The sequence below is a fragment of the Equus przewalskii genome, chromosome 15 (genome assembly GCF_037783145.1).
Source record: "Equus przewalskii isolate Varuska chromosome 15, EquPr2, whole genome shotgun sequence".
Taxonomy (NCBI): domain Eukaryota; kingdom Metazoa; phylum Chordata; class Mammalia; order Perissodactyla; family Equidae; genus Equus; species Equus przewalskii.
Genome location: NC_091845.1, coordinates 76,466,319 through 76,494,201, shown reverse-complemented (window position 1 = coordinate 76,494,201; position 27,883 = coordinate 76,466,319). Strand labels below are relative to the sequence as shown.

General features: G+C 47.7%; 1 protein-coding gene and 1 long non-coding RNA gene across 3 annotated transcripts in view; one reads left to right on the top strand and one right to left on the bottom strand.

Moving 5' to 3' along the window:
- Positions 1–27,883, bottom strand: part of CLSTN2 (calsyntenin 2) — a 553,125-nt gene that overhangs the window by 58,327 nt on the left and 466,915 nt on the right. For both annotated transcript variants that reach the window (XM_070576195.1, XM_070576194.1), the window contains exons 7-8: positions 26,743–26,991; positions 19,403–19,524 (exon numbers count right to left, since the gene is read on the bottom strand). In XM_070576195.1, the coding sequence (XP_070432296.1) occupies positions 19,403–19,524; positions 26,743–26,991 (371 nt within the window). The remainder of the gene's footprint in view (positions 1–19,402; positions 19,525–26,742; positions 26,992–27,883) is intronic.
- On the top strand, positions 18,831–26,121 carry LOC139076009 (uncharacterized). Its single transcript, XR_011527189.1, has 3 exons — positions 18,831–19,815; positions 20,159–20,324; positions 26,012–26,121. It is a non-coding gene; the product is annotated as an uncharacterized lncRNA (long non-coding RNA).

Below are 27,883 nucleotides of genomic sequence, written 5' to 3'. Positions count from 1 at the left end.
GCCTGCCCCTGTCATCACAGCCAGGCAGGCTGGGCTGTGCAACCTTTGTGAGGTCTGGGGCCCGCCCTGTGGTGACTGAGCTGATGATGGTGCCAATGTTCAGCTTATGACACTGCTTGGGGAACAGAGTCCCCATTTACCAAAAGGTGGGAAGTCACAGAATCCTGCTCTTGAAAGCCAAGAGTCTGCTCAGATCATAGTCCCAGGAGATGTGCCACACCCTGAACTGGTTCTGGGTAGTTCAGGCAGCGAGGACGAGAGCCTTCTCTGTGGCTCAGCCTCAGAGTTCTGGAATGAAAGTCAGTGGGAAGCCCCTAGTCTGCATGGATATGATTCGCAGTGTTGCCCATTAGCTGCTTCTTCTAGGGAGAAGTGTGTAACACGAGGCCCCGAGGGGTACAATCCTGACTCCAGGAGAAGGGAGCCTTCCTTCATAAGGAGGTCTAAAAGCCCCCTCCCATCTCTGTGGAGGTGGGGCACATGGAAGAAGCGATTGGTGTGGAGCCCATATGGTCCACAGAGCAGAGACCAAGGCTGCCATGCCCCCTGGTGCTCTCGGCTGAGCAGTAGAAGGAAGCAAAGCCTTGGAAGAAAGACCTAAACCTTTAATGTCTTTGGACTGCTCTCAGTCAGTGCTCAAGCAAAGGCTAGACCCTCTGCAACGGGAACAGGGATCTCAAAGCATAAGCCGAGAAGCCCCAGGGTAGCTGGGGATGTCCAGGGAAGGCCCCAGACAGACCCCAGGGACCACTCTGCTGGATGCTTGGGGAGGGCCTCTCACCAGCCTGGAGTCAGAAAGCTACACCAGAGGCAATGCGCTGTATTACCACAATTAATCCTCCCAACGCTATGGGGAGAGATTGGGGAAACTGAGTCACGGTGAACTTAGTTAACTTTCCCAAGGCCACACAATCAGAAGTAGCAGATCTGGGATTCAAACCCAGGAAGTCACGTTCCCAAATCTAGGCACTTCACCACCAAGCCAGGTCACCATTCATAGCCAAGTACACCATAGGGCATGGCCTCTTATTTCCATAAAGTCCTGAATTCCAGAACCTTCCAGAAGAGATTTAAACTGGTTAAGCCAAGACTCTGATTTCCAGCATGGGCAAAATAAGGTGAAAATAATGACAAGGATAAAACAATGTAATTTATTATCATCTAACATGAAACTGGCTCTTTACGCACATATCTAATGCTCATTAACCCATTTTATCCATAAGGCCGTGGGGCCTTGGAGGGGCTAAGTTCCCACTGCTGGAGGGTGGCCATGGTGAGATGGAACTTGAGGTTTTCTGCCCAAAACTCATGGTCTTGCTTCTACACACTGTCTTCTGCTCTCACGAGCCCCATATTCTCTCCAGTACACACCGTGCCACTGTCCTTCCTCCTCCATGGGTATTTGAATGGAAAGCCTCGTCTGTCACCTGGGAAAGGGACTGCAGGCTTCAGATGCTCCCAGCAAGCCTGTGCCAATTTACACTTGCCCCTAGCAGCATACGCACACTTGGTATTCTCATTACAACAAAAAACAACTTTGAGGGCTGGCCTGGTGGCGTAGTGGTTAAGTTCACGTGCTCCGCTTCGGCGGCCCAAGGCTCATGGGTTCCAATCTCGGGAGCAGACCTACACACCGCTCATCAAGCCATGCTATGGAGGCAACCCACATACAAAGTAGAGGAAGATTCGCACAGACGTTAGCTCAGCGACAATCTTCCTCAAGCAAAAAGAGGAGGATTGGCAATACATATTGTTCACTCAGGGCTAAAAAAAAGAAGAAAACAACTTTGCTGTTTCATTGAGCAAAGACGACTTTTAAAATTTTATAATTTGTGCTCTTCTGTTGCCAACCCCTTTAACTCCTGGCCTGGGCTGTCCATGCCCACAAACTAACCAGCTGGACCTGCCAGGGACCCTAGACCCACTACTTCCCGGGCAAAAGAGTATAGATTTGTTTAAATTCTCTGCTCTTCTATTGACTAGCCAGTTGATCTAGGGTGAGCTGTTTTCTATTCTCTCTAAGCCACAGTTACCTCACGTCTCAGTAACGGGTGCTAATGCCTGGCGGGGATTAACCCAGACGCTGAGGGGGAGCTGTGTAAAGTGTGTGGCGGGGTGCCTGGCACTTTGTTTGCCTACACCCCCGAGCCAGCCCGTATGGGAACTCTTTAGAGCCAAGACAGTGTCACCACCCGCTGTGTCCTCAGAATGGGCCAGTGGGCAGTAGGTCCTGTCGCTGCTCTTCACTCCAAGCCCTCCGCCGTCCCAGGGCTGGTGGGTGATGCTTCCCTGCCACTCCTCTGTACCCCTCTCTCCTAGCCCCGATCATGTATCCTAAACACGCTTCCCTCCCACCAAACTCCGAGCTCCTCCAGGGCCAGGACTGTGCCTCACTCACTGCCGTAGCCCCCGGCAGTGTCTCCAGCACACAGCAGGCCTCAACACTTACTTCTTCCTGTTTAAATCACTTTTTATTGTAACATCAAACAAGACACACAGAGCCACACAAAACAAGTGTAGAACGTAATGAACCATTATAGAGCGAACATCCTTATAAGCACTACCCAGGCCGAGAGAGAATTTTTCCAGGTACCCAGAAGCCCCTTCCCTGGGCGCCACTTGAGTCACAACCACCCTCCTCCAGGAGGGCCCACCATCCCGACCTCTACCGTCTTTACTTCTCGACCGTTTTATCCCCCAAATCTGTATCTCTAGACACTATAGTTTAGCTTTTCCCATTAAAAAAACTAATTTGTTACATTTTAAAGTCTTTGTTAATCTACAGATCGCTCCTCCATTGCTTTCTGTTCCTTACAGCTTACCTTTTGCAGAACCCGGGCTATTTGACCTGCAGTTTCCCCGTCTGGATTTTGTGGACTGCACACTCACACGCGGTTCAAAATGCTGCTCTGTCCCAGTATTTCCTGCAAACAGGAAACTGGACCCAGGCTCCTCCGCTTCCTTTTCTGCCCCAAACCTGGAACCAGCCACTTCTTCAAGAAATCTTGGTATGTTTTAGTGCAAATGATATTTTAAGGCTACAGTCTGGAAAATGAGAGCAGGGGTCTATCATAGTTCTGTTTACCAAGTGCCCAGCTCTCACCGGATCAGTGCCTAGTACGGAGTAGCTGCTAACAAAAAAGGGTGCATGTTAAATGAACTCAGCCGCAGGACAGCGCTCACCCCATGTGCAGTTTCTCTCTCTCTGTGTTATGACAGTGCTGGCCCAACAAAGCCCTTCCATGGCTCACATGATCTGCCCCCACTTCCTCACTAACTTTGCTGTACGTTCACTGTAGCGTTTATCCTCACAGTTACACCTGAGGTGTTTACAATTATCCTTATTTCACAGATGAGGAAACTGAGGCTCAGAGAGGTGAAGTGACTCACCCAGGGTCACACAGATAACAAGCGGCACGGCTCAGCAGTGAACTCAGGTCTAGGGGGCTCCCAAGTCAGTGTGCCTTTCACTGCTCCAGGAGGAAGATTTGTCCCCGAAATACAAGTTTGTTCATTTAGAAACTTAACCCTGATTGAGATTTGTTGATAAATGGGCGAGCGAATGAACGCCTGACGTCGTGGTGCAGAGTGTAGAGACAGCCTAGCTCTGTGCTCTGCCCCACTAAGAAATCCTTTTTTCCATTTTTTTTGGTCCTCAAGGTGTCATATTTTGGCTAGATATGGCAGAGGGATATTTTTAGTATTTTGGAATAAACCTGAAGGTGTATTTTTGCTCTTGGCTTGTGCAGCTTATTTTATTCATGTTTATAGATGCAAAAATAAGCGGATGATATCAGATAATTCTTCAGGGAATTCAAGTCTCAACTCACATGTCTGCCTCAGTTATGGGCTCACTTATTATCTGAGTCTACAGCATAGGTCTAAGAATCTCTGCTTTGTGCCCGCATAGCAAAAGCCTCATAGTCCCCTTGTATTTGTGGCTGTGATAACAAGGTTTGACAAGGTTGTGCTTGATGGAAAGGCATGTGGCCTTTTTAACAGAAGCAGACCAAGTTACAAGGCTGATACCAAGCTTTCAGTTTCCATGGCACCCACACAGAAAGACAAGGGGTGCACGGGATCTAACATTTCATGTAACGTCGGAAGTGGGTGTTAGGCTTCCCTAGCGGGAGAGGAAAGAGATCTCTCTTTGCATGAGCACACGGGAAGTTACCACCCATCCGCCAAAGAGAGGAAGGCATATGGATCCATGGGGTCAACATAGGGATGGCTCTGGTGCTGTCCTTTGTCTTTATCTTGGACGTTGGTGTCAGGACAGTGTTGAAAAGAATGACAACTCATCCCTCCTGATAGAGAGGAAGGAAGGCCAAACGATGTTTGTACCTTCAGTTAGCTCAGAAGTTCATACGGAAATTGACTGGAGAGCCTCCATTGGGCTGTCCTTACAAGCTGGTTTGGCTCTTGACGGCAAAATGGCCCAGAGGTCCGTAGGTAAGGGATGAGGACTCAGGGTAATGCCAGATAAATATGGGAGACTCCCAGTGCAAATGAGCCATCATTTCTGAAATCTTTGGTACCCCAATTCGCGAGTACCATTTACAATTTCCCCTCAACCTCTAAGTTCTGGCTAAAATCATTACTTTTGCAGACCTCTTCACTCTATTCACTTCCATGACCAGCATGAACAATTCAAATAAAGAGTGATATTTCTGTTTAAAAAGGGAGAGAAGGACACTGACTCCATCCTAGGGAGGCTGATTATCCAGATGACACAACACAGGTCTCTAGCCCCCTAGTGCCTTACGTACACCCTGTTTTAAAACGTACCCAAGATTTGTTTTAATCGGATATGGTAAGACATGCAGACACAGAAATGACTGTCATGAAGGAAGAAGTTTTCATATTCACAGATCCCTAGAAACAGGAGTCATGCAAATGGGGAGGCACCAGGGCTGCTCAGGGAGCAGACAGAGTGAGAAGAAGTGTGGACGGGAGGCTTTATTGTGTTTTTTTGCAGAAGGAATGGGCAAAGCAAGGTAAACAAGCTGAACAGGTTGAGGATTGGCTAGTTTGAATAATTTCAATGGGCTCTGGGCCATAAGGGTGGTCCCTAGTTGTCTGGTACCTGGCCCTGGAATGCTTTGGGACAGGTGGATACCGTCCTGGTCTGTAGGAGCCCAACAAAAGGAGGCAGGTGGAGGTGTGGACTCAGCACTGGTTGGTTTGCATATCAAAGGTGTGCTGGCAGGCAAGTCATTTACTCTCTTTGAATGAGCTAACCCTGGGAGGGGGAGGCCCTCGCTGGGTCCATAAGGCCCCAAGATGTTAAAGCATCAAAATACAGGGAAAAAAATACGCTTGATACACACAGAGACAAAGTTGATGCCATTTCTTGCATTCCTAAGAGCAGCAAATTCCACCTTGCTTTCTATCCCCATCCTCCTAGGTCACTTTCCAGATCCCTTAAACTGACACCTGTTGGTTCTCTTGCTTACTTTCTAAAATCCAAACCTCAGAATTTTCTCTCGAGGCTCTCTTTAGAACCTTGTTTCATGGCAAACAAACAACCCTGAATTCTTAAATGTTGTGCCCAATTTCAATTCAGTGTTGGAAGATGAGATTGGGCCCTCCTACATCATTCATGCCACTTCTCGAGCACTCTCCTTAAGCATTGTCTGGAAATTCCAGGTTCAGTTTCTCCCTCCCTAGTGTGGTCCATGCACCATCAACTCTTCTTTGCCCTTGATCTCACCATTGCCCAGCTTCTTTTTTGTCTGCTTCAAGATCTACAATGTCCTGAGTTTGTATTTTTTCCATGAGCACTCCTTAACCTCATAATCTCTAACGTAAAGAAGGCCTTTGTTCACAGGCATTTTTAGCTAATCATAGCATAGAGTTAACACTGTATCACTTCCCACCAAATGTGAGAACCACGCCCCAGTATAACTCGATTTACCTCCTCTCCCATCATTTGTTCTATTGTGGTTATGAGTTCTACATCCACATAGATTCGATACTCCCAATACACTGTTATAATTATTGCATTAAAAGTCATTTAAAGAAATTAAGAGGAAAGGAAAAACAGTCTTTTATATTTACTCACATATTTACCATTTTCAGTGCCCTTCTTTCCTTCTTGTGGATCTGTTTTTCCATCTGATACCATTCCTTTCTATCTTGAAGACTTCCTTTGTCATCCCATTGACTTTTGGTCGCCATCATTTCCAGTACAATGTCCATTTAATTCATATTGTTGTTCTCCCATATGTAATGTATTTTTTCTTTTTCTCTGGGTGCTTTCAAGATTTTCCCTTTACTTTTGGCTTTCCATAGGTTGAGGATGTAATTAGGTCTGGTTTTCTTTGTATTTATCCAGTTTGGAGCTTACTTTTCTTATTCAATCTTTAAGATAATGTTATGCACCAAATTTGGAAAAATTTTCAGCCATGATTTCACAACTAAATCTTATGCCCCATTCACTGACTCTTGTCCTTTGGTCCTTTTGAGGCTTTTCTCTTTTCTTTTCTCCTCTCTTCCCCCCATTCTGGCTCTAGATTTAAAAAATCTTTCTCTCTCCTCTTTGTTCTTCACATTGGACAATTTCTTTTGATCCCTCTTTTGGTTCATTGGCTCTTTCTTCTTCCATCTCCAATCTGCTGCTAAATCCACCCTTTAATTTCAGATATTTTATTCTCCACTCTAGATTTTACATTTCTGTATAGTTTCTATTTCTTTGCTGAGATTCCCTATCTGTTCATTCACTATGACAATCTTTACTTTTAAGTTTTTAAACATATTTAAGATAGCCGCTTTAAAATTACTTTCAGTTAATTCCAATATCTGTGCCATCTCTGGGTCTGTTTTTCTTGAATGATCATACTCTGGACGTTAGGTCACATTTTCCTGATTACTCACATGTATAATAATTTAAATTTTATACTGGGAACTATGGATTGTATATTGTAGAAACTCTGGATTGTTATCTTTCTCTGGGATTGTTGATTTTGTTAAATTACTAGATGGTCCCCTTGTATTCATAGGGTTTGGTTTTATGCTATATATGTCTGTTTGGGTTTGCCCTTAAGCCAGGACTAGTCTCTTAATCCTGGCACATAATTTTTACTCTTGAAATATGTCTCTTCCGGGATTTCACTGGAAAACTCTAGGTGTCTACCTAGCCTTTTTAATTTGAAGGAATTCGAAAATCTGTTTCATTTGCAGTAGGCAGTAGCTAACACCTCTGCTAAGTTTTTTCATCTTTCCTGCTATTGCTTTTCACTGGGTTCCTGAAGTTTCCTCTGTGTGTACACAGTTCAGGGGTCAGCCAAGGATTTGAGGGAAGTTTATATTTAGATTCCAGGATTTCTCCCTGCATGTTCCTCCTTTCTGGTATTAACCCCCTAAATTTCCAGCCATTCTGGCATTGTTGAACTTCACCCTATAACACAGCAGGCTTAAGGAACTGAGTCTTCCTTCCTTCCTTTCATTCTTCTTTACTTTTTTCAATTATTATTTTAATAGCTTTATTGTGGTATGACATATATCATAAAATTCACTCCTTGTAAGTGTGCGATTCAATAATTTTTAGTCAATTTAAGAGCTGTGCAATAATCATCACAATTTTTTTTTGGTTTTGAAGCTGGGTACCTGAGGGTTACTGTAGATATTCAAATAACGTGATTGTCTTTTGACCTTGTTCCCAAGACAGACGTAGATGAATCTTGTCAGTTTGTTGAGGGGTGATTTGGGTCTCAAGGATTTGTGAGTTTGTTTCACAGAAGAAAGAGAAAGCTTTCGGGGAAGTTGAGATCACCAGATGGCCAGCCCCCAGCAGCCATTCCAGATTGCCTAGGGGCTTATCTGGAGGGACGCTTTCATTTCTCTGAAGCTCCTCCTGCCAAACCACTTAGCTCTATAAAACCCCCTGCTTTTTGCTCTGATTGAGGCAGATTTGAACAAATCCAAGCTCCCACCTTCTTGTTTTGGCTGATTCAAATAAAATCTTTCTCCATCTCCAAGCACCGATGTCTCAGGGTTTGTCTCGCTGCACATTGGACATATGAACTCGAGATTAAGAGGTTCAGTATCAGTTTCAGAGTATTTGTATCACCCAAAACTGTTTGTGCCCATTTGCACTTGATTCCTGCTCTGACCCCAAGCCCTAGGCAACTACTGACCTGCTTTCTGCTTACAAAATTGCCCTTTATGGACATTTCATGTAAATGAAGTCATGCAATATGTAGTCGTCGTTGTCTAGTTTCTTTCACTTAGCATAACATTTTTGAAATTCATCCATGTTGTGTGAATCAATAGTTTGTTCCTTTTTATTGCTGAATAGCATTGTACATATGGATATACAACAGGTTATCTATCCATTTACCTGTTAAAGAACATCTTGGTTTTTTCCGGAAGCTTTTTTCCAATGTTCCTCAGATGATACATAGTCAAATTGGCACTTGTAGGTCTGTGGACCAGTGTTTGGAAATTACAGTGTAGAAGATCCGATTATGACAGTCATATAAGGATTTACTTTTTTTTAATTTAAGAATCACTTATTCAACATATATTTGTGTTAGACACTATTAAAGATTGAAGGGGTGAATAAGACATGATATCCCCGTGTAGTGGAGAAAACGAACCAACAAATAAATAAGTTTAATAAAGTATGGAAAATGCTGTGATAAAATTCTGGGGCCCCCGTGGAGGTGAGGTCAATTCTCTATGGAAGAGGCAGTCACAGGACAGTCTTATTAGGGATGTGACCCTTGAGTCTAGTCTTGAAAGATGAATATGTAATTGGCCAGTGAGATAGTGGAAATGACCTGCCTGTCCATGACACATTCTGTTTTATTCTTCAGAGCCATGCAAATAGGTGCACACAAAGTGTTGTCCAGTCTACCTGTGCCTGGGAATTGTGTGGAAGAAAACTATTCCTGTGAGTTTCTGCTGAGATCAGCAGATGGAGAAGTATGGTGAAGACCTGGAGGACACCCAATTTTGCCAAGCTATCTAAACACTTCTCAACAAGACAAACACATAATGGAAAAGAACATGCAGCTTCGGAGGTTGGTAGACTTGGCCCAATACCTTAGGCAAATTACTTTCCCAGCCTCAATTTCAGTATCTATAAAATGAAGTTAAGAAATAACTTCAAAAGCAATTGTACAGCTTAGACTTAATAAGGAGTTTAAGGATTGGCACATGACAGCCTCTCAAAAAATGCTGGTTTCTCTTCTTTCCCTCACATGTAATATGTTACTGGCTGACTGCCATTCTCGCACCTAAGGCTACAAGGAGTTAATGCCATCACAAGGCTCATTTGTGTTTTGACTCCTGTTTCTATTGCCTCAAGAAAGCTACCATCTTCTAAGTAACCAAGGGATGTAGTAGCTGCTTCATAATGAGGCCTTGCTTCCTTCTAAATATGCACTGATTGTCAAGGTGATAGAGGAGGTTCATTATTTAAAAGCATAATTAAAGGGCACTTCCCTTAGCTAAACTAATGAGCAGTAAGTGCAGCAATATTTGCATGTTTAGACAATAAGGATGGAAACAGATGACTCAAAGGAGATGGGGAGGAAGCAGGGAAGGTAGGACAAATTAATCTCCCTGCTGGGCCTCCAGGGTTATTGCTTGGCAAGACTTCCTCAGAGGAGTAGACCTCCTGGGAAGTCAGCTCCACTGTCTTCTCTTGCTTTATGGGATAAACAGCCCTCTTATCACTCTGCCTCAGAGTAAGCAGATCTGTACTTCAAAAGATGCTAAACATGATTCCTGATAAGTTGGGCTTGGAATCAGTTTCTGGATGGACATCCACACCCTGTTCTAAACATTCAGGTATCAGCATGGATAATGGTTCATTCTTGTCATCATGTGTATTCACTAAGGTTGTAAATTCTCCCAAGTCAATAATGGTGCCTTTTATCGTCTTGGAGTATGTGTGTTTTGAGGTCATATTCAAGGTTCTTCCATTTATTAGACAAGTAATTTGGAAAGCACCCTGCTAAGTTTCTCATTCTTCATCCTTTACCTGGGTGTTATGCTTAAAGTAAAAGATTTTTGTCTGAATTAAAAGAAAGCATCTGGGACAATGTAAGACCTGAAGTAACGCTGATTCCAATTCTCCTCCTCACTACTTAGGGACTCCACAGTGATCAGTGCCTTTGCCTCACGTCTCCTAAATGAGGACGTTGGCATTAGAATTTTCCATTTTATATTAGGATTCAGTTTTGCCAATTTCTCATCTTTCCATAGTGCAGAAATGACAGAAAACTATCTTTCATACAATGAATGCAGACACTAGGGTTTTATGCCAAGGAGGAGAGTCCCGCCCCTCCCACTGGCACCTGATCCCGGAAGCAGTCTAGGAAGCCAGTGTGGTGACCAGGTCATTGTTGCTTCCCTCGGGACCACCCCAGGGCACAAGCATGTTAATTTACTATTGAAAACGTGACCTGACTTACTAAGTATTTTTGCTTGTGTTGACATTATTTCCCTCTTTTTAACAGTAAAATTAGAGACACTGATTTTAAATATGTGTTACAGAATGTCTACTGAAAAAATGCAGCCATTGCCTCTGGGCAGATGTACAGGCTTAAAAACAAATAATGATTTCTTGGGAGCAAAAGGAATTGCAGAGCAGGTGCTCGTCAGGGGAAGAGGGACCAGAGAGGAGCCAGGTGTGAGAGCGAAGGGAGAAAGGTAGAGAATAATGAGCATCTTTGATTTGGTTAAATGTAGCAGTTGTACAGCCTTCTCTTTCAAGTCAGGACGAGAAAGTGGAGAAGCCAGCGGCCTGCAGCCGGGAAGACAGTGATGTTTCTGCAGCTCTGAATTCTCCAAGAGTGTGGATTCTCTTTTAGCACAGGCTCTTCAGAAGAGGAATCAAAGAAATTCCTTGGAATAATAAAGGAAATCCAAGAAAGCCCTGAGAAATCATCTCTTCAAGCAAATGGCTCAAGACGTATTGATAAATACGGCTATGGAGACCCTCAGTGGGTTTGTGGACACTATGTCCACAATAAGACACATGAGGAATCATCTCCGTGTCCTCAGGGCTCCCTGCTGGTCAGGTAGCCGGTCAGCTCCCCAACATGTGACAACACTAATCTGTGCTTCGCTAAGCTCCACTTCCCTGCCCTTACTCCCTTCACTTGGGTCCCTTGGGAACTTCCTCCTTCTGGTCATGGTTCTGCCTCTGGGGCTGCAGAGGTCCTGTTCTTCCCGATAATGAGAGCAGTCACTGTTTGCTAACTGTCCACTACAGACCAGAAGCTTCCTGTGTTGCAGGGGTGAACGGTGCATTTGGGAGGTGGTTCCATTGGGGAGGAAAGGTGAAGTGGGGGAGTGAGTCATGGAAAGACAAGCCAACACAAGGGGGCATCGTCAAGGTCATGGCCAAGGTCATCACCACAGGCAGGGGGGCTTGCTTCCCCTGAGACTTCTGAGAAGAGTGCAGGGGGCTGCCCATAAGTGCTCCCCACCCCGAAGCCTGGCTGCTCCTGTGCCCACTCGGGGTGAGGGGTGCTCCCTAGGTGACAGCTCCAGGACTATGCCCACTGGAGCCCAGTAGGCTCCCGTAGCATGGAGAAGCCCTGAGGCAGGATCCTGGAAGGACAGTGCAGGAGGCGGGAGCTTGAGAGGGGCCTTCCAGGGAAGCAGGTGTCTGTGCCTCGGGGGAAGGGCAGGCATTATCTAGAGAATTCATTCCTGTATCAACTCTGTCAGCTTTCAGCTTCCAGGTGAGGCTCTGTCAAGAGAAAGGATTTTGTAGGTTTGTTTCAGCGTTTCCAGAACCACGCATAGAAAACTCAGTGTTTCTTCTCTAAAGGCAGAGAAGGTACCTTTTCCACGTACCAGGGCTTGTGAGGGCCGGTGCCTTAGGCTACTACAGGAAGACTATGGTTTGGGGGAAGGAAAGGCTAAATCGGCCCTTTGGGCTCCCCACTCAGAGGCCTGTGGGAAGGGGTCTGCTGACAAGCAGGATCAAGTAGTTTCTCTGCTGCCCCCTCCTAGGGCCATACCACAAGGGGAGGGGGTCTGAGGAGACCTGTGGCAGGAGCCCCACACGCTGCAGCTACAGAGGAGTCTCTGGACCTGCCTGGGAAGCCTGGCCTAAGGTCTCCTCTGTAAGGTGTGGGGAATGAGAGGTGGCTGGATCTATGGCCTGAGGCTGCTCCTGGGCTCCCCATGGCTCCGAGGGATGCTATTGCTGCTGTAACAAATAATCTCAAACTTTGCGGCTTAAAACAACACAAATGTACTATCTTACAGTTTTGGAGGCCAGAAGTCCGCAATGAGTTTCACTGGCTAAAATCAAGGTGCTGTCAGGGCTGCATTCCTTCTGGCGGCTCCAAGGGAGAATGCTTTATCTTTGTCTCTATTTCCAGCTCATCGAGGCTGCTGTATTCCTTGCTCATGGCCCCACATCACCCCACATCACCACTCTGCTTCCATCATTACATATCTGGCTCTCACCCTCCTGCCCTTCTCCTAGGAAGGCCCCTTGTGGTCACTTGTGGCCCACCTGGATAACCCAGGATTACCGCCCTGTCACAGGAGCTTTAAGTGCATCACGTCTGAAGATATCCTTTTGTTGCGTAAGGTAACATATTCACAGGTTTCAGGGACTAGGAGGTGGATGTCTTTGGGAGCTGTTATTCTGTCTACCATAAGAGGCTCATAGGGGACCCGGAGGAGCCCAGCTGAGGTGCCGTGGCATGGAGGTAGGCAGGCCAGCAGGGCAGCACAGACCCCGGGCATGAAGAAAGGCTGCCACTAGATAGGCTTCAAGGTAGAGGGCACCTGGCTTAGCTAGGGGACTGGAGTGATGGGTACAGCACAATGGCACCCTCTGTAAAGAAAACAGAACAAATGGGCTGACCACGTCAGCAGTCACCCTTCAGTGAGCAGAAAATCCAGTCACCGTACAGTCCCGAGCCGAGAGGACCAACAGTGTCGGATGCCAACACCATGAAGCCATGGAAGCCATCTCTCCCCAACTGTCTAGAAGATCTTGGAGATGGGAAGAGGCGGAGAGGGGGACTCTGAGAGAAGGGGGGCTTGCCAGGACCCATATGTGTTATAGAGAAACAAAAGAGGGAGAGTCCGTGTATCTGTGACTCTCCCACATCCATTATTCATTCAGAAACCCTGCAAGCTGGCATGTTGGAAAAAGAGGTTCTGGACATTCTTCCGCCTCTGTTTAGGACACGTGTTCCTAAAGGAAAAGCGGGTCCACTGAAGGCCGGTGTACAGGGCAGGACAGTGAGTGGGGTGGCGTGATTGTGTTAGAAGAAACGTGGCAACGTGTCCCAGAGACAGTCTTTAACAATGGAATCAGAGTGCTGATGATGCGCAATTATTTTGCTCAGTAAGATGACTGGTCTGGATTGAGCTGATCATTCTCCGATTAACTCCTTGGCACTTGGCTATAATAAAGATCGAACTAGCTCATTGGACTCCCAGTGTGGCTGAATGAACAGAGAGATGTGAGTAAACTGACTCGGCATCACTCTAACAACTCTTCTTTCACCAAGAATAAAGGATGTGTTCACTTGTAGCTTCTTCCAGGAGATTTAGAACTCTATGCCAGTAGAACGGACTTGACAGGCAAAGGCTTTGGCCCAAGACGAATGTGAGCATTGGCTCCAATCATAGCGCTGCCATTTGTTTCTGGGGGAACTTGGGCCTGTGATGTACTGTCTTCTTTATGTAGGAGGAAGGAAGACCACCGTCAACACTAGGGGCCTGGGTCTAAGGGACCCTGCCCCACTCACACTGCCCCTTCCCTCTGGGTGTGGTGGGGGCTGTTGGGGACCAGAGATGCCCCTCCCCAGCCCCACTACTGGGAGTCCAGCATTCTTCACAGGCGGGTGGGGTGGGGGGCGAGGAGAACAGGAGGCGATTACAAAGGACGAGTGGGCCTCATTTAAGAAGATCTAAACTTCTCAAGTTGACATGTTATGATACGATTTTTTGGTGTCAAAATAGTAGTGTTCTTTTTTTAAAAAACATATCAGTAGTCTCAAACAAGCGGCCAGAGTATAAAGATAAATGCAGCCTAGTTGTTTGGTCTGATGATATGTGTTCTTAAACGAGAAAGTATTAAAAATTAGGAGATTTTACATAAAAATCTCATTTCCCACTCCTAAACAATTGGAAGTTGGTTCCAGGCCTGGATTCTTGTATGGCCTGGAGCTGCGTGGTGGCTGCATCTTTAACCGGGACCCACCTTCACCTGGCCAGGCATCCTCACTCATTGTTGCTTCTCTCTGCCCGAAATTATTAGAGTTTGGGACTCCTGCAGGAGAGTGCTCCCCAGGTGTCCTCCTTCTCTCTCCTTGGGCCTGTTATAAGTTCTGGTACAGGGAAGGCGATGGCCAACAGAGTGACTCTCCACTTCCGCATTTCGTGCTCCTTGCAATTCTGCAGAGACACCTTGTTTTCCTCATCTGAGTTGGGGGTGCCTGTCCTTTTGCTGGTCGAGTGCGGCTGTCACTCAGGCTGTGTCTTTCAGTAAGTGGAACATGCTGTAAAACATCACCAGGTTTCACTCCAAGCACCAACAAGTCCAGAGGGAAGATCATTAGCATTCGTGACACTGAGTCAACCGTATCCACATCATGTTAAAGTCGGGCGGGGCTGCGCATTAATAACCCTTTGCTCTGTGTGCTGGAAGCTGGCGTTCGCCTCGGCCCCCGTCTGGGTTTAGCACGTGACTCACTGCAGGCTCCAGGGATTTGCATTAGCAGGTCATGAGTAAAAATCTCATTAAAATGACACTCTCCTCACTGTTACCACCCCTTTAGTGAGGCGCCCTGCATTGTCAGGGCTATTTCCTGGAGCTGCTTGTTAATGGGTTTACCTGGCAGCCCTCCACCCTTGCAAAGGCCCTTTGAGGTGGGGGGCAAAGGGGCTGGGCTACTGGAAGCACAAAGCTCTTCGTTGGCAACTGCCTCTCTCGGAACCCTCCTGAACAGCTAGGTGGAGACCGTCCTGCACAGCACGCCCTGGGGTCAATGCGCACCAGGAGCACCTGTCAAGCACTTGATCTCCGGGCCTGGCTGTGGAGAGAGGAAGGGGAAACCCTCGGTCTAAGGCAGCCTCTGCCACTGGCCCCGCTGAACGGCTGGCCTGAGCTGTATCTGCTTAACTTTGATAAATTTTATGAATGTCATATTAGCACTCTTCACATTTACCCAACCCTCAAATTCTCGGTCTTCTATTGAATAACAAAATGCTTAGATCGTGGCCCATTCCTTTGGGGATAAAGTACCAACTCAGTAACATGATACAAAAAGTCTCTTGAGATTTATATCCCACCTGCTCCTCTAAACTTGGGTTCGAACCCCTGCCAGTCTTCCCCTTCTGCCTGTCCCTGTGCCCTGCCACGTGGAAAGCTTACAGTGCTCGGAAGATGGCCCTCCTGCTCACCTCTCTGCCAGGCTGACCGCCTGGCTCCACACCACTGAGCCCCCCACCTCCTTCAGATGGTGTCCCCTCTCAGGGGCTGACCCAGGTCTTTATCTTCAGGTCCATGGCAGGTGCCCTGGAAATGGGCTCCCACAGGCTCCCCACACCTGGCCTGCTGTCCCCTGCCCCAGCACACGTTGCATGGGATTGTCAACTCTCTGTTACATCTTTGCCCCATTATCGTGGAAACTTCTAGCGAGCAGTCTCCTATTTCAGCTATTGAACCTTGGTACCCAACACAGAGCCTGCCACATAGTTTGTGCTCGAATAAACTGTTGATTAAAGAAATAAGTGTGGCCCCTTCAGGTATTAGAACATATGCTTCTGGAATCCCCAAAGTGGGCCAGGAATTTGAATATGCACAATATATCAGACTGGCTTGAGATCCTTCTGGTCAAGGCCAGAAAATTCTGTAATAGTCACAGGGCCACTGGTGGTAAATTCCAGACAATCTTTGAAATAAGATACCAAGATCAAGGCTGAACAACATTTGAGAGCTAGAGAGTAAAAAATGGCAAAGTTTTAGAATTTTAAAATGCTTCCACAAAGTAGATCCAAAGATCAATTAATCCCCAGGAAGTTTTAAAAGATCTCTGGATTCTCTTCTTTCCTCCCCGCTTCCCCTCCCTCACTTCATCTCCTCCTTCTTTTGGTCTTGACACCTATCCACTGTTATGCAAACGTTTACTGGGCACCATCTGTGTGCTCAGGGTCCTGATATGTACTGGAGAATTGGAGAGAGGGAGACACAGCGCCGCCCTCAGGAGCTCAGCGCAGGGCGAGGAGAAGGGCAGGATAGCTGGGTAACTGGGGTACGGTGAGTATGGGGATGCAGTTCTGCATGGAGTCTGGAGCGCACAGGGGAGAGGCAAACCACCCAGGGAGTGACCCAGGATGGCTTCCTGGGGGAGGAGACTTTATCAGGTGTGCACATTCTGAACATCAAGTTGTTTACATCTAAGAAACTTCTGGTAAGATTCTGTTCACAAGAGGAGCTGAGTAAGGGGAGAGAGAGACCATGGTCTATATACACCACGGATTGCCCACATGAGTATGGCTGAGGTTTCCTATATCTTGCCCACTGTGGCTCCTTTCAGAGGGACGACAACTGTCCAGGTGAGCTGGGGCTTCTAATCATCAATAGGCAGCCTTTAAATTTTTTTGCTGATAATCTCTTTTTTCTTTTGTGAGGAAGAACCCCCCTGAGCTAACATCTGTGCCAATCTTCCTCTTTTCTGTATGTGGGACGCCTCCACAGTGTGGCTGATGAGTGGAGGAGGTCCGCGCCCAGGATCTGAACCTGCAAACCCAGGCCACGGATGCAGAGCACACGGAACTTTAACCACTCAGCCACGGGGCTGGCCCTGCACTGCTAATTTCTTTAGTAGAAGAATGCTTCAGACTGAACTGCGTACCCCCAGATTCCTATGTTGAAGCCCTAACTCTCAATGTGACTATATTTGTTGGCAAGAGGCCCTCTAGGAGGTAGTGAAGGTTAAGTGGGGTCCTGAGGGTGGGGTCCTAATCTGATAGGGCTCATGCCTCCTCAGAAGAGGAAAAGGTACCAAGCTCTCTCCCTCCGTCATGTGAGGACACAGTGAGAAGGCGCTGTCTACAAGCCAGGGAGAGGGCCCTCACTGAGGAACGGAATCAGCCAGCACCTTGATCTCGGACCTCCCCGCCTCCAGAACTCTGAGAAATAAATGTCTGTGGTTTAAGTCACTGAGTCTCTGGTCTGTGATGGCAGCCTGAGCAGACTCAGACAAGGAAGAAGACAGAGCTTGAGCGAAGTGAAGATCTGACAATTTCACAGGGTTTCATCAACACTATGTATAAACATTTCCCATTTTAGTGATAATTGTGATCCCTAAATTAAAAATATTTTAAATTTAGAAAGGAAAACATTTTTAAATTTTAAATTAGCAAGCTCATCAAAGAGGGAGCATAGCAAACGGAAAGGGCAGGTGCAAACCATGGTTTGCTGGGTGACCTTGGGCAAGTCACTGGATCTGGGTCTCCTGCCTCATGTTACCCACTGGGCAGGACTGGGGCAGAGATGAGGAGGACCTCACACACGCAGCGTGCCTGGCACAGAGCGGGCCCCGGCGGATGGTAGTAAAAGAGATCAGAGTAGTTTGGAAGGTGTTCAGTGAATCTCAGCCCCTCCTTAAATTCACCATTGTGGGAACAGATTGCAGAGTTGCTAGGGTCCCTGCATCTTTATCTGGAGAACCAGAATTCCTTCCTCGTCTATTTTTAATTTCAAACCCTGTGACTTCATTTGCCTGTATCTGTGCTTCTCGATTCCATCTCAGAATATGCCGCGGGGCATCTATAATTATCCCGGCAAGTACAGCAATGTTCTCATTAAAAACCCTCCAATAAATATTTCAAATAAATATTGAATTTATTTTAATTCACCTCAATTCGTATTATGTATTTAAAAACATCCTATACAAGCCATATGGCACTTTAGAAGGTAGCTGAGGGGTTGCTGGGAAATCAAATAGACAATATCAAGATTCCATAATTTCTGCAAGACTCAGATTCCTAATTCAGAGGAACAGGCGCTAACCTGGATATCATATTTGCAAAGCCCCAGGATCCAGCAGGAGGGGCTTTATTGGGAGTGGATTAAGCAATGGCCACTGTGCTCCCTGACACATCTTCCCCACCAGCTTGGCATCCTTGACCTTGTCACGTTGCCTGTTGCCTGCGGAGCCACCATGAAGAGATTCCCTGAGGTTAATGAATGTCTCTCTTAGAGAGCTTATGTCTGTACATCCTGTGTACAGGATGAAAGGCGGCAGCAACCACCCTCATCTCCAGGTGAATGAGTTCCTCCTGGGATGCCTCCCAGGAACCCTCTCTGAGGTCAGCCTCGCTGGGGTCCTGGGGTCTTAGGTAGCAGAGGGGGAGCGGGAGGGAGTCTCGGGTAGGAAGGAGAGAGAAGGGAAAGGATTATGGAGCATTCAGCCCTGGGCAGGATGAGGCAGGCAGCACACAGAGAGTTTTGGAGGCAGAAAAGAAGACTGAGGGCCCCAAGAGCTCTCGGAATATGGGTGGGGCAGAAAGAAAGCAAAGAGAGATGCTGGGGCGCCAGGCAGTAAGGCCACAGAAAGTGTCTCATCATTTCCTCTGCTTCATCAAGCAGACCCATTCTGCAATCTCCTTCTCTGCCTCCTGGCGCTCTCTGTCTTGAAAACCTCAGACCATTGTAAAAAGTTCACACCTCCCTCTTCAAATCTAAGCGAGGGCCAACCCTAGGCCTGCTCCACAGACCCCTCCTCAGCAGCACAGTCACCCAGAGAAGCGAGCGCCACCTCCATGATCTCAGCCCTGCACGGCCCTTGGAAACAGGCACTTTGAAGCTTTTGATTCAAACCAGACACTTCACATGTCGTTGACAAGGGTGACACAGTGGCCCTTGTGATCACCAGTCATGAGGTTCCAGAGTGAGTCACAGATTTTTTCCACTTCAGAAAAGAACACGCACTGCTCACAGCATGCTGTCACTGTTTACTTGAAAGTCCTCAGGCCCCTGCTCTCAATTTGTATCACCAAAAGCAAGGCTGCACCGTCACCCAAAGGAGAGCGAAGAGCATCAAAGAGGAGACACGGAGCACTTATGATATAAAGATGCGCAACAATGATCATCAGCTGGACCTGGGGCTCAGGACAACCAGCTTCCCAGGATCTCAGCGTGGAGCAAATGGACAACATGCCTCTTGGCAGGTCCACTGACGGGTATGGGATCCTAGCTGGGACGTGTGGCTGCCCCGCCTCCGAGTCGTCTTTAAGGTGGCAGGTTCCATCCTGTCTCTAAGATGCTGTGTGTCTTCCTGAGCTGATTTTTCCAAAAATCAACAAGCAACCAGAACCCCAAGGTGCCCACCCACCGCCATCATCACTGGAGCACGCCAACCATACCTGCAAAAGGTGAGCTGCAGCGAGGTGAGCGCCCTACCTGGTCCAGCTTCCAGTGGAACTCTGCGGGGCGGAAGGTGTCGGCCTGGTCGAAGTCCTTCCTCAGGAGGAAGACGAGGCGGCAGTTGTGCACGTACAGGGCGTAGTGGTGCCGGTTCATTTCTGAAAATCAGAAGGAGGACCGGGGTGAGTGAAGCCCCGTGTCAGTCTCGGCCAGAGGAGTCTTCCACTACATGGCTGAGCACTCCTCGGAGGGCAAAGGAACGGGCATTCCAGTTTTCTCTTTTACAACTGGTTCTGATGAATGTTCTAGAACACACATGGCAGAGCTCACCGGAACGAAAGAGGAAGTCAAGAAAGCTGACAGAAAGCTTCTCCTGAGAAGACATTTGGGCTTTAAATATGGACCTAACTTACGCTCAGACACTGCCTCAGGCCCTGGATAAAAACGACGTAGGTTAACAGCTGGTTTTTTTGGTGCAGACACTTTTGGGAGAGGTGAGGGGGCTCCCTGACAACCAGGTCAGCCAGCCTGGGCACCTTTAACACAGCTGGTTTCGCCCAGAGTTCTGGGTTTTTACTCTATTTCATCCGGCTTGACTACGGGGGCCTAATCTGTGTGCGGTTTCGGGAGCTGCCTCACCTTCAGGGGCTGGGACAGGGGACAGATTGATTTCCCAGCGTTAGACAGAGTTCTGTGCTTTCCCCAAGCCAGGAATAAATACCTCTCTCCACAAACACAGACAATCGATGAGACTTTACTTCCCCTGATATAAAAATTTCCTTTCCTGCTTAGGAAACCTCATGTGATGGGTCCCAGCCATGATGTCCTGTAGCCACCAGGCAACACCCCCTGGGAGGGGAGGCGCTGTCCTTTGACTGACACTCAGAGAACTCAACACTTCACTATAGAGTAGCACACACAGAAATCCACCACGAGGCACGTGCTCCATAAATGCCAGGTGAGTGAGCGGGTGACCAGGCGTAGTGGGGAGAGCACAGGCCCCCAGGTTCAGACAGACTTTGGTGGAGTTGTATCTCTGGCTGATGCTGGGAGAGTTACTCAGCCTCTCAGAGCCTCAGTTTCCTTGACTGTATGATGACAGGGATGCTGGATTATCCTAACATGTCATAAGACTAGGATCCTGTCCTATGGGGAGAATAGGATATTGTGACTGATTGTCGTACATCCTGTGCAGACCTCGCCCTTGAGGTTTGAGAGGGAGGAATAGACACAAACTACACTTCTAGGCATGGGCTCTGATTACTCCCAGCCAGACAGACTCTTGCTAATCCTCTTCCCACAGTGACTGGTTCAAGACCCAGGCCTAAGTCCAGCAGTCAGGCCATTCTCCCAGCCACAGGGCTGCTGTCAAGAACTGGCAAGGCACTCGATTCAGGCCAGTGATTCAGGAGCTTCACTAAGTTCTGGGAAAGAACTATGTCATTTTTAGCAGAAGCAAATAGAAGAGATAATCTCTTTTTCTCTGGAAGTTGTAGTACACAACTGGGAGGCTTGGAGCTGCCGCAGTCATATTTCCTACCATGAAACTGATATTCTTATGGGGACAGAGCTAAGAAATTGCAGAGAAAAGGAGCCAGGGCCTTGATCACCCTTTGCCTGAAGCCATCCTAGCTCTGGATGTTTCAGTTACAAGAATCTCCTACTCCCTTTATTATTTCAACTTTTAAAAATTACTTGATATCAGTTGCATCTGTATTTCCTGTTCCTTATAACTGAAAGCATCCTAATTGATACAATGAGGAAACGTGTTAAAGCATCTGCCCAGAACAGATGCTCAATGACTGTTAGTTATTATAAGGACTATTACACTGCCTTGTGATGATGACAACATAACAAAGTAGTGTCAGATGCTGTTTTCACGAAAGCATTGCTGTTGTTCAGAAGGGAACCAGAGAATGAAAGGGAAGAGAATGGTCAGCTGCCAAGTATGACAGGGTTGGTGTAGGCCCACGCCAAGGTGACCACTCAGCCTTTGGATTGGCAAAACACTCAGGCCTGGTTATGGGAATTTTACTAAATATTTCTTGTCCCCATCACAGTTGCCTGATTCCTGCAGTTTCTGTTGATAACTATCAGGAAAACATTTTTTCCTGTTGGTTTTATTTGGATGATGTGAGTGAGGAGGTGGAACAAGAAGAATGAAAGGACAGACCTCACTGGAGGCCTGGAACATCTCTAGCCTAGGAGGTTCCTCCCTCCCTCCACCTCCGTTAGTCTGCCACCCACAGTGACTGGTTGTTCAATGGGTGGTGCAGGATCCACTCAGGAATCAGCCTCATTTCTTTCCCTGTCCTTCGGTGTTCTCGGCTGCAGCTCTCTTCTCTTCTCTTTGCCCACATCTCTGGCAGATCCTGAAGCCGCATCCATTTCAAAGCTCTTCCCTCTCCTCTGCTCAGCCTCGCCCCACAACTTGGCGGCCAATGGTGGGGAAAGGATGGGGTATCATTGTGTCTTCTTTCTTTCTTCTTGTTCCACCACCTCATCCTCCAGCCTCCTCCTGGCTCCAATCATGGTCAGCAGTGGGGAAGGTGGATGAGAAGAAAAGAAGTAGAAAGTCTCTTCAAAGAGCCAGTGGCGTTTGTCATTTCCTCAGTGATGTCTCTGCCACACAGTGCCTACATATGGGCTCCCTCATGGGCGCACGGACTGGTTTTTTGAAAGGCCCTGTGGAGATCTCCACACGGTGCCCGTGGCCCCTGGAGTGGGTTTGGGCCCTGGTAGAATACTTTCTTCAGCCCCTTCCTCTCCCCCCCCCACCCTCACCCCCCACCCTCAATAAGAATGGACCTGTTACAACCTTTACATAGGAATTTATCTGATAAGCCACACAGTCCCTTTCTGGGTGGCTGCGACATTTGTGCCCGCTCCAACCCCACCTTGTTGGCCCTCACCTCTCCATTCCTGGTGTGAGCGATGCTCTTTCCAGTCGGCCTTTCATGATGTCTGTCTGCTCCCCCCTCTCAGTAACTGCTCCCCACATCTGCTTCTCCTGCTGGGACCCCGTCTTCCTGTCCTGCAGTACTCCTGGCTCTGGCCCTGCACATTTCTGGATGCCCATTTGGTCCACACGAATAAGAACAAAAACACCTGTGTTTTGCCAAATTGTAGGAGGCACCCGCTCCCCTGCTGCCCTGCTCTCCTCACCCCACCAAGGAGGGTGTCCCCATCAGCCTCTTGCCTCAGAACCCCTGGGCAAGCATCAGGCCCCAGCTTTCATACACCCTCAACTCCTGGGAATGTGAGTTGCACTTTCCCAGCGTTCTCCTGGGCTCTGCTCCCACACCAGCCCAGAGTAGGTCTATGAGGGTTTGCAGCTCAGCCAACGGGCTGCTGGGAGTGATTCCCACTTCCTCTACAGCAGACAACCTCGGTCCCTCCAAGTGGTTGCCTGGGCATCTCTGGAAGTGTGGAAGCACCTCTCCCTTTCCCAGCAGGCAAGAGGCCCAGGCTAGCACTCTCTACCTGGCTGGTACCTCTTCCATGCTCCTCTGCTGTTTGCTGGGCCAGGTTAACTCTCTTGCCTTGTAGGGAAGTGGCCAGCACTGTATGTGGCTACTTATCACTCATTGCTCTCAGCTGAAACTTAGAGCTAGCAAGACGGCTGCACTGGCAGGAAGAGGGGATCCTGGCAGGAGGAGCAGCCTTGTGGGGGAGGGGAGTTACTGAGAGAGGGCAGCAAAGGGCACGGGGAATGGAGAGAGAGGTTCCACAAAGGTGGGGTGGAAGAGGGCACAGCACCCCAGGCAGTCATCGTGGGAGAGACACTGCTATGTGTTCACCTAATCCTGCTTCCTTTGCTCCCAGACACACAGCTAAACTCACTGCACAGCTTCCCCCATGGTTAGGTGGGGCCGCGTGACCAAATTCTGGCCAACAGAATGTTGAGTAGCAGCGAGGCACGCCACTCTGTGGTCTAGCCAATAAAACGCTTCTGCGCTCAAGTCTATTCTAACTTTCTGTCTGTGGTTGAAAATGGCAGCACCAAACGACGGAAGGATTCTGGGTCCTCGAATGTCGGGGCACAGCTAAGTTTCCTCATCCGCCCGCCACCTGGGGCGGCTGGACGGTGCCGTGAGGGAGCACCGCGGTGAGTGTTAGCCACCGAGCTGGGTTTTGTTGTTGGTGGTGATAGTGGTTGGCTTTCTCACTTTTTTAAAACTGCAATTAGCCCTTGATGAGAATCAATTCTGATATCCAACTATTCATAAATTACTTCATAATGGGCCAGCATTAGCGAGTTTCACTTAGAGGACAAGATAGAAACTAACGCAGTCTTTATGAAGGGCAATTTGGGAATTTACATCAATCGCCTTCCTAACGTTTATATCATTTGACTCAGTAATTCAACTTCCGGTCAGGAAATAATAAGAAATGTGCAGGGGCCTGCCCGCGGCCGAGTGGTTAAGTTTGCAGGCTCTGCTGCAGTGGCCCAGGGTTTCGCTTGTTCGGATCCTGGGTGCGGACATGGCACCGCTCATCAGGCCACGTTGAGGGAGCATCCCACATGCCACGGCTAGAAGGACCTGCAACTGAGATATACAACTATGTACTGGGGGGATTTGGGGAGATAAAGCAGAAAAAACAAAAAAGATTGGCAACAGTTGTTAGCTCAGGTGCCAATCTTAAAAAAAAAAAAAGTCCACAAATGTATGTACAAGAATGTTCATAAGAGCATTGTTTTATTTGCATTTAAAAGGAGATAATCTAAATGTCTAACCAAAGGGAGCTGGTTAAATGAAGTATAATAAAGCCCCATTACAGAATTTTAGACTGTCATGTAATTCCTATTTTTAAAGAATATTTTATCAGATAGAGAAATTATCTGGATATAACGTCAGGTAAAAGGAACAGAGAACATAATAGTATCACATGTATTATAAAAAATAGATTGAAAATTGTGAGGACATTCTACATATACATAGAAATAAAAATAAGATTTAATTTGATAATGAAATATACCAAATGTTATCAATAAATATCTCCAAGTATTAGGATTTTAGGTGACTTATCTATTCTCTTTTATGTTTTTCTGTGTTTTCAGGTTTTCTGCTATAAATATGTGTTGCTTTTGTAACTTGAAAAAAAATTTCTGATATATAAAAGCCCTAATCAAGCTTTAATTTATTCCTAATTTTTTTAATTTAGGCACGGAGGTATTTATAGACTTTTTTTTAAGTCAGAGAAATTGGAGAAAAATCTCCTCGTTCTTCTCCATGCCAGTGTTGAGCTGATTTGACAGGTGTTATTTTATACTAAGGACAAAGCTGAGCAGTGTCAGGTCTTGCTGATTTGAGGGGACAAAACGCCTGTTGGGTGGAGGGGTCTGATGCAAGCAAGGCACCCTCGTCTAGTGCAGAGTTTCAGCCGTGGCTGCACAAAAGAACCCCCAGGAACTCCGATTTATTGAGCTGGGGCGGGGCCCTGGCATCCAAGCATTTCCGCATGCGCCAGGTTACTCTATTGTGTAGCAGGATTGAGAACCGCGGTCCAGTAGCATGGGCCTGGGATGTGGGGCCAGAGGACCCAGGTCCAAGCCTGATTCTCTTGGTAATTGCTGTGTTATCCAGGGCCAGTCGCTCAACCTTCCGTATTCCAATTTCTTCCTCTGTAAGCAGGAACATTGACACCTGTCTGACCTGCCTCCAGGGATATGTGATACCTTCCAGAAGGACTATGTGTGTGGCTGCTAACCCCAGCTCATGCTGTTTTGCATTCATATGTACACTGCCAAGCCGTGGTCTCATTGAGCCTGGCTCCTGGCTCATGACGGGAGCACCCCGGCAGGCACTGAGGCCACCAGGTCACAGGGTGATTCCTCAGCCCACGGGCTGAGTCCTGAGTGGTTCCCAAACCTCAGCTCCATCTCATGCAGGTCTGCAGGGTCCTTCCTGCATGAAGGCCCCAGAAGAACCGGTCCCCGGCACTGGCTCCGACACAGACTTCCTATATGACTAGGGAAAGCCAGGCAACTCTCTCTGTCTCAGTTTCCACATCCAGGAAATAGGTGAACATTTATTGTAAAGATCGACTGAGAGGGGAAATGTGGGGTCCTCCTAGGAGCACAATGTGAATAAAGCAGAAGCAATACGATGATGATGCTAACAACATCAAGTACGCTAGTCGAGCACTGACTGTATATCGGGCACTGCCAAGTGATCTCACATGTTATTTCACGGTTATTTTCCCCATTTGACATATGGGCAAACTGAGGCTCGGATAAATTAGCAACCTCTCCAAGTCACACGTCAAGTGGTAGAAAAGCTGAGACATGAACCGTGGCTGTCCGACAGCAGGGGCCAAGCTGGCGACCGTGCTCTGACACGGTCTTCTCACTGCAATATTTGCTCCGCTTATTTATTTTGGGCATTTTAACAAAAGTGACATTGAGATGGGACACTGTGGAACTATAATTCAGGATGGAGTTGTAAGATATTTGTGCATGTGTGTTTGCGTGTGGGGTGTGGTGACAAAAGCAGATGATCACAGTGAGCTGGATCTAAGCTTACATGCCAACACCCATGCTTCCCGGCTGCGTAACTCTGGACAAGTTACTTAACCTCTCAGGGATGTCTCCTTTTCCTTAAAATGAGAAGCACAATAATGCTTTTATAAACTTGTTTGTAGAGACGTGAGGCCCTGTTTGGAGTATTAACAGCTAACACAGATGGCACTTCCTGTGTACCAGACGCTGTATGTACAGTAAGTCATTTGATCCTCATACAAACCCTGTGAGGTAGGTAATACTATAATGCCCATTTTATAGACGGGGAAGTGAGGCACAGAGGGGTTAAACCACATACCTGAGGTCACACAGCCAATAAGTGGTGGGGTGCTTTTAACCACCAAGCTGGGAACTGCCTCAGACAGGCTCAGCATGCCGAAAACGCCTAGCAAAGTTTAGCTATCATTATTACATATGGCAAAGATATTAAAACTGCTATTTTAAATTAGCAGGGTCCTATCATTGAAAATAATCTTCTGGAGGTCTTACTCATAATATCGTGCAGATGGAGCTGCTTTGCTTGAAGGAAGGACGCAGCTTCCTCCCCACCCCCATCTCACCATTAGTAGCCCTAATGGTTCCTGGGGAGGCTGGGGTTCCAAAGAACCCAGTTTGAAAGCCACCAATTCCAATTTTTGCATTCTTTGTGTCTGTACATCCACTTTTCTCCCTTTTCTGGTCCGGTTCTACCCCAAGCCCGGGAAATCAGCAGCCAGACAACCAGAGACCAGAATATTTTCCCTGGACCTCTCTCCCACTCCTGTTTTCCTCCCACGTTCTCAGTGGCTGTGTCTGTGCCTAACCAACAGGGATGTGGCGGGCAGCCACCAGGAGGGCTGAGCTGGGGACTCACCGGTTTTATCTGAGTTGCAGAGGATGGTTTCCTTCTCGGCTCTCACGCCAGGGCTGGGACCGTGTTTCATCCACATGGTGATGGTGAACTGGTCCGTCAGGTTCTTGGGCACGATCCCATCAGGGATCTTGGCACCCTGCCTGCCATCAAACCTGAAGATCATCTCGCTGCTGTCCACCAGCAGTCCTGCGGTCCAGTTGGTGGTAGTGCTGGGGGATGGCAAGAGGTCAATGATGCCAGAGGAGGCTCCTGCAGGGGCAGGGGACAGAAAGGACAAAGGGTCATTCCTCATGGGGTAGGTGACCTGACCGTCTGTTTTCTGCTCCTGAGTCAGGATGGGCTGCTCAGGGTGCTTACTCAGAGGTCTGTGCCCAGCCCTGAGCTAGGAGACTTGAGAAAAGAAGGCCAAATGGCAGCCTTGACCTGAATTGCTTCTGGCTGGCTTGGGGAGGCATCAGTAACTTACAGACGAAAGGGTTGCATGTGGCAAGACAGTGGAATTAACTATTATACAAGGAAAAGGGGCTGGAGGCATTTAGGGAAATGAGATTGCCCTGGGAGCTGTTATAAGCGGACAAGTTTCCCGGAGAAGGCCAGGCTTTGATGTGGATCAATGGATCTCTTCGTGCACTCCTCCATCCATTAAACTGTCAGCCATTTATGGACCACCGACCAGGTGCTGAGAACTCTGCCAGGTGCTGGCAGTGTAAAGGTGAACCAGCACAGTCCCCACCCTGGAGGAGCTCCGAGCCAAGAAGCAACTGTGACACAGTGTGATCAGGGATGTGACGGGGGAAAGTTCTAGGTCCTGATCCCATGAGAAGGAGCGTAAGCCACTTTGTAGTCACTACACTTTTTTACAACCACTTGTTCAGGCCAAATGGTACAGTGGTTGAGAACACGAGTTCTAAAGCCAGCAAAACTTAAATTTGACGCCTGGCAGCATGACCTGCCAGCCTTGTGACTGTGAGCAAGTCATGACCCTTTCTGACTCTCCCCATCCCAGGGCCGAGAGGACTGAACGAATGAGAGACTGCGGTGGAGCTGGCAGCAGCATGCCCGCCACGCGGTGAAGGCTCACTCCACGTCAGCTGTGACGTTATCCTGATTATCAGCGTTATCATCATTTCCGCACCACTCG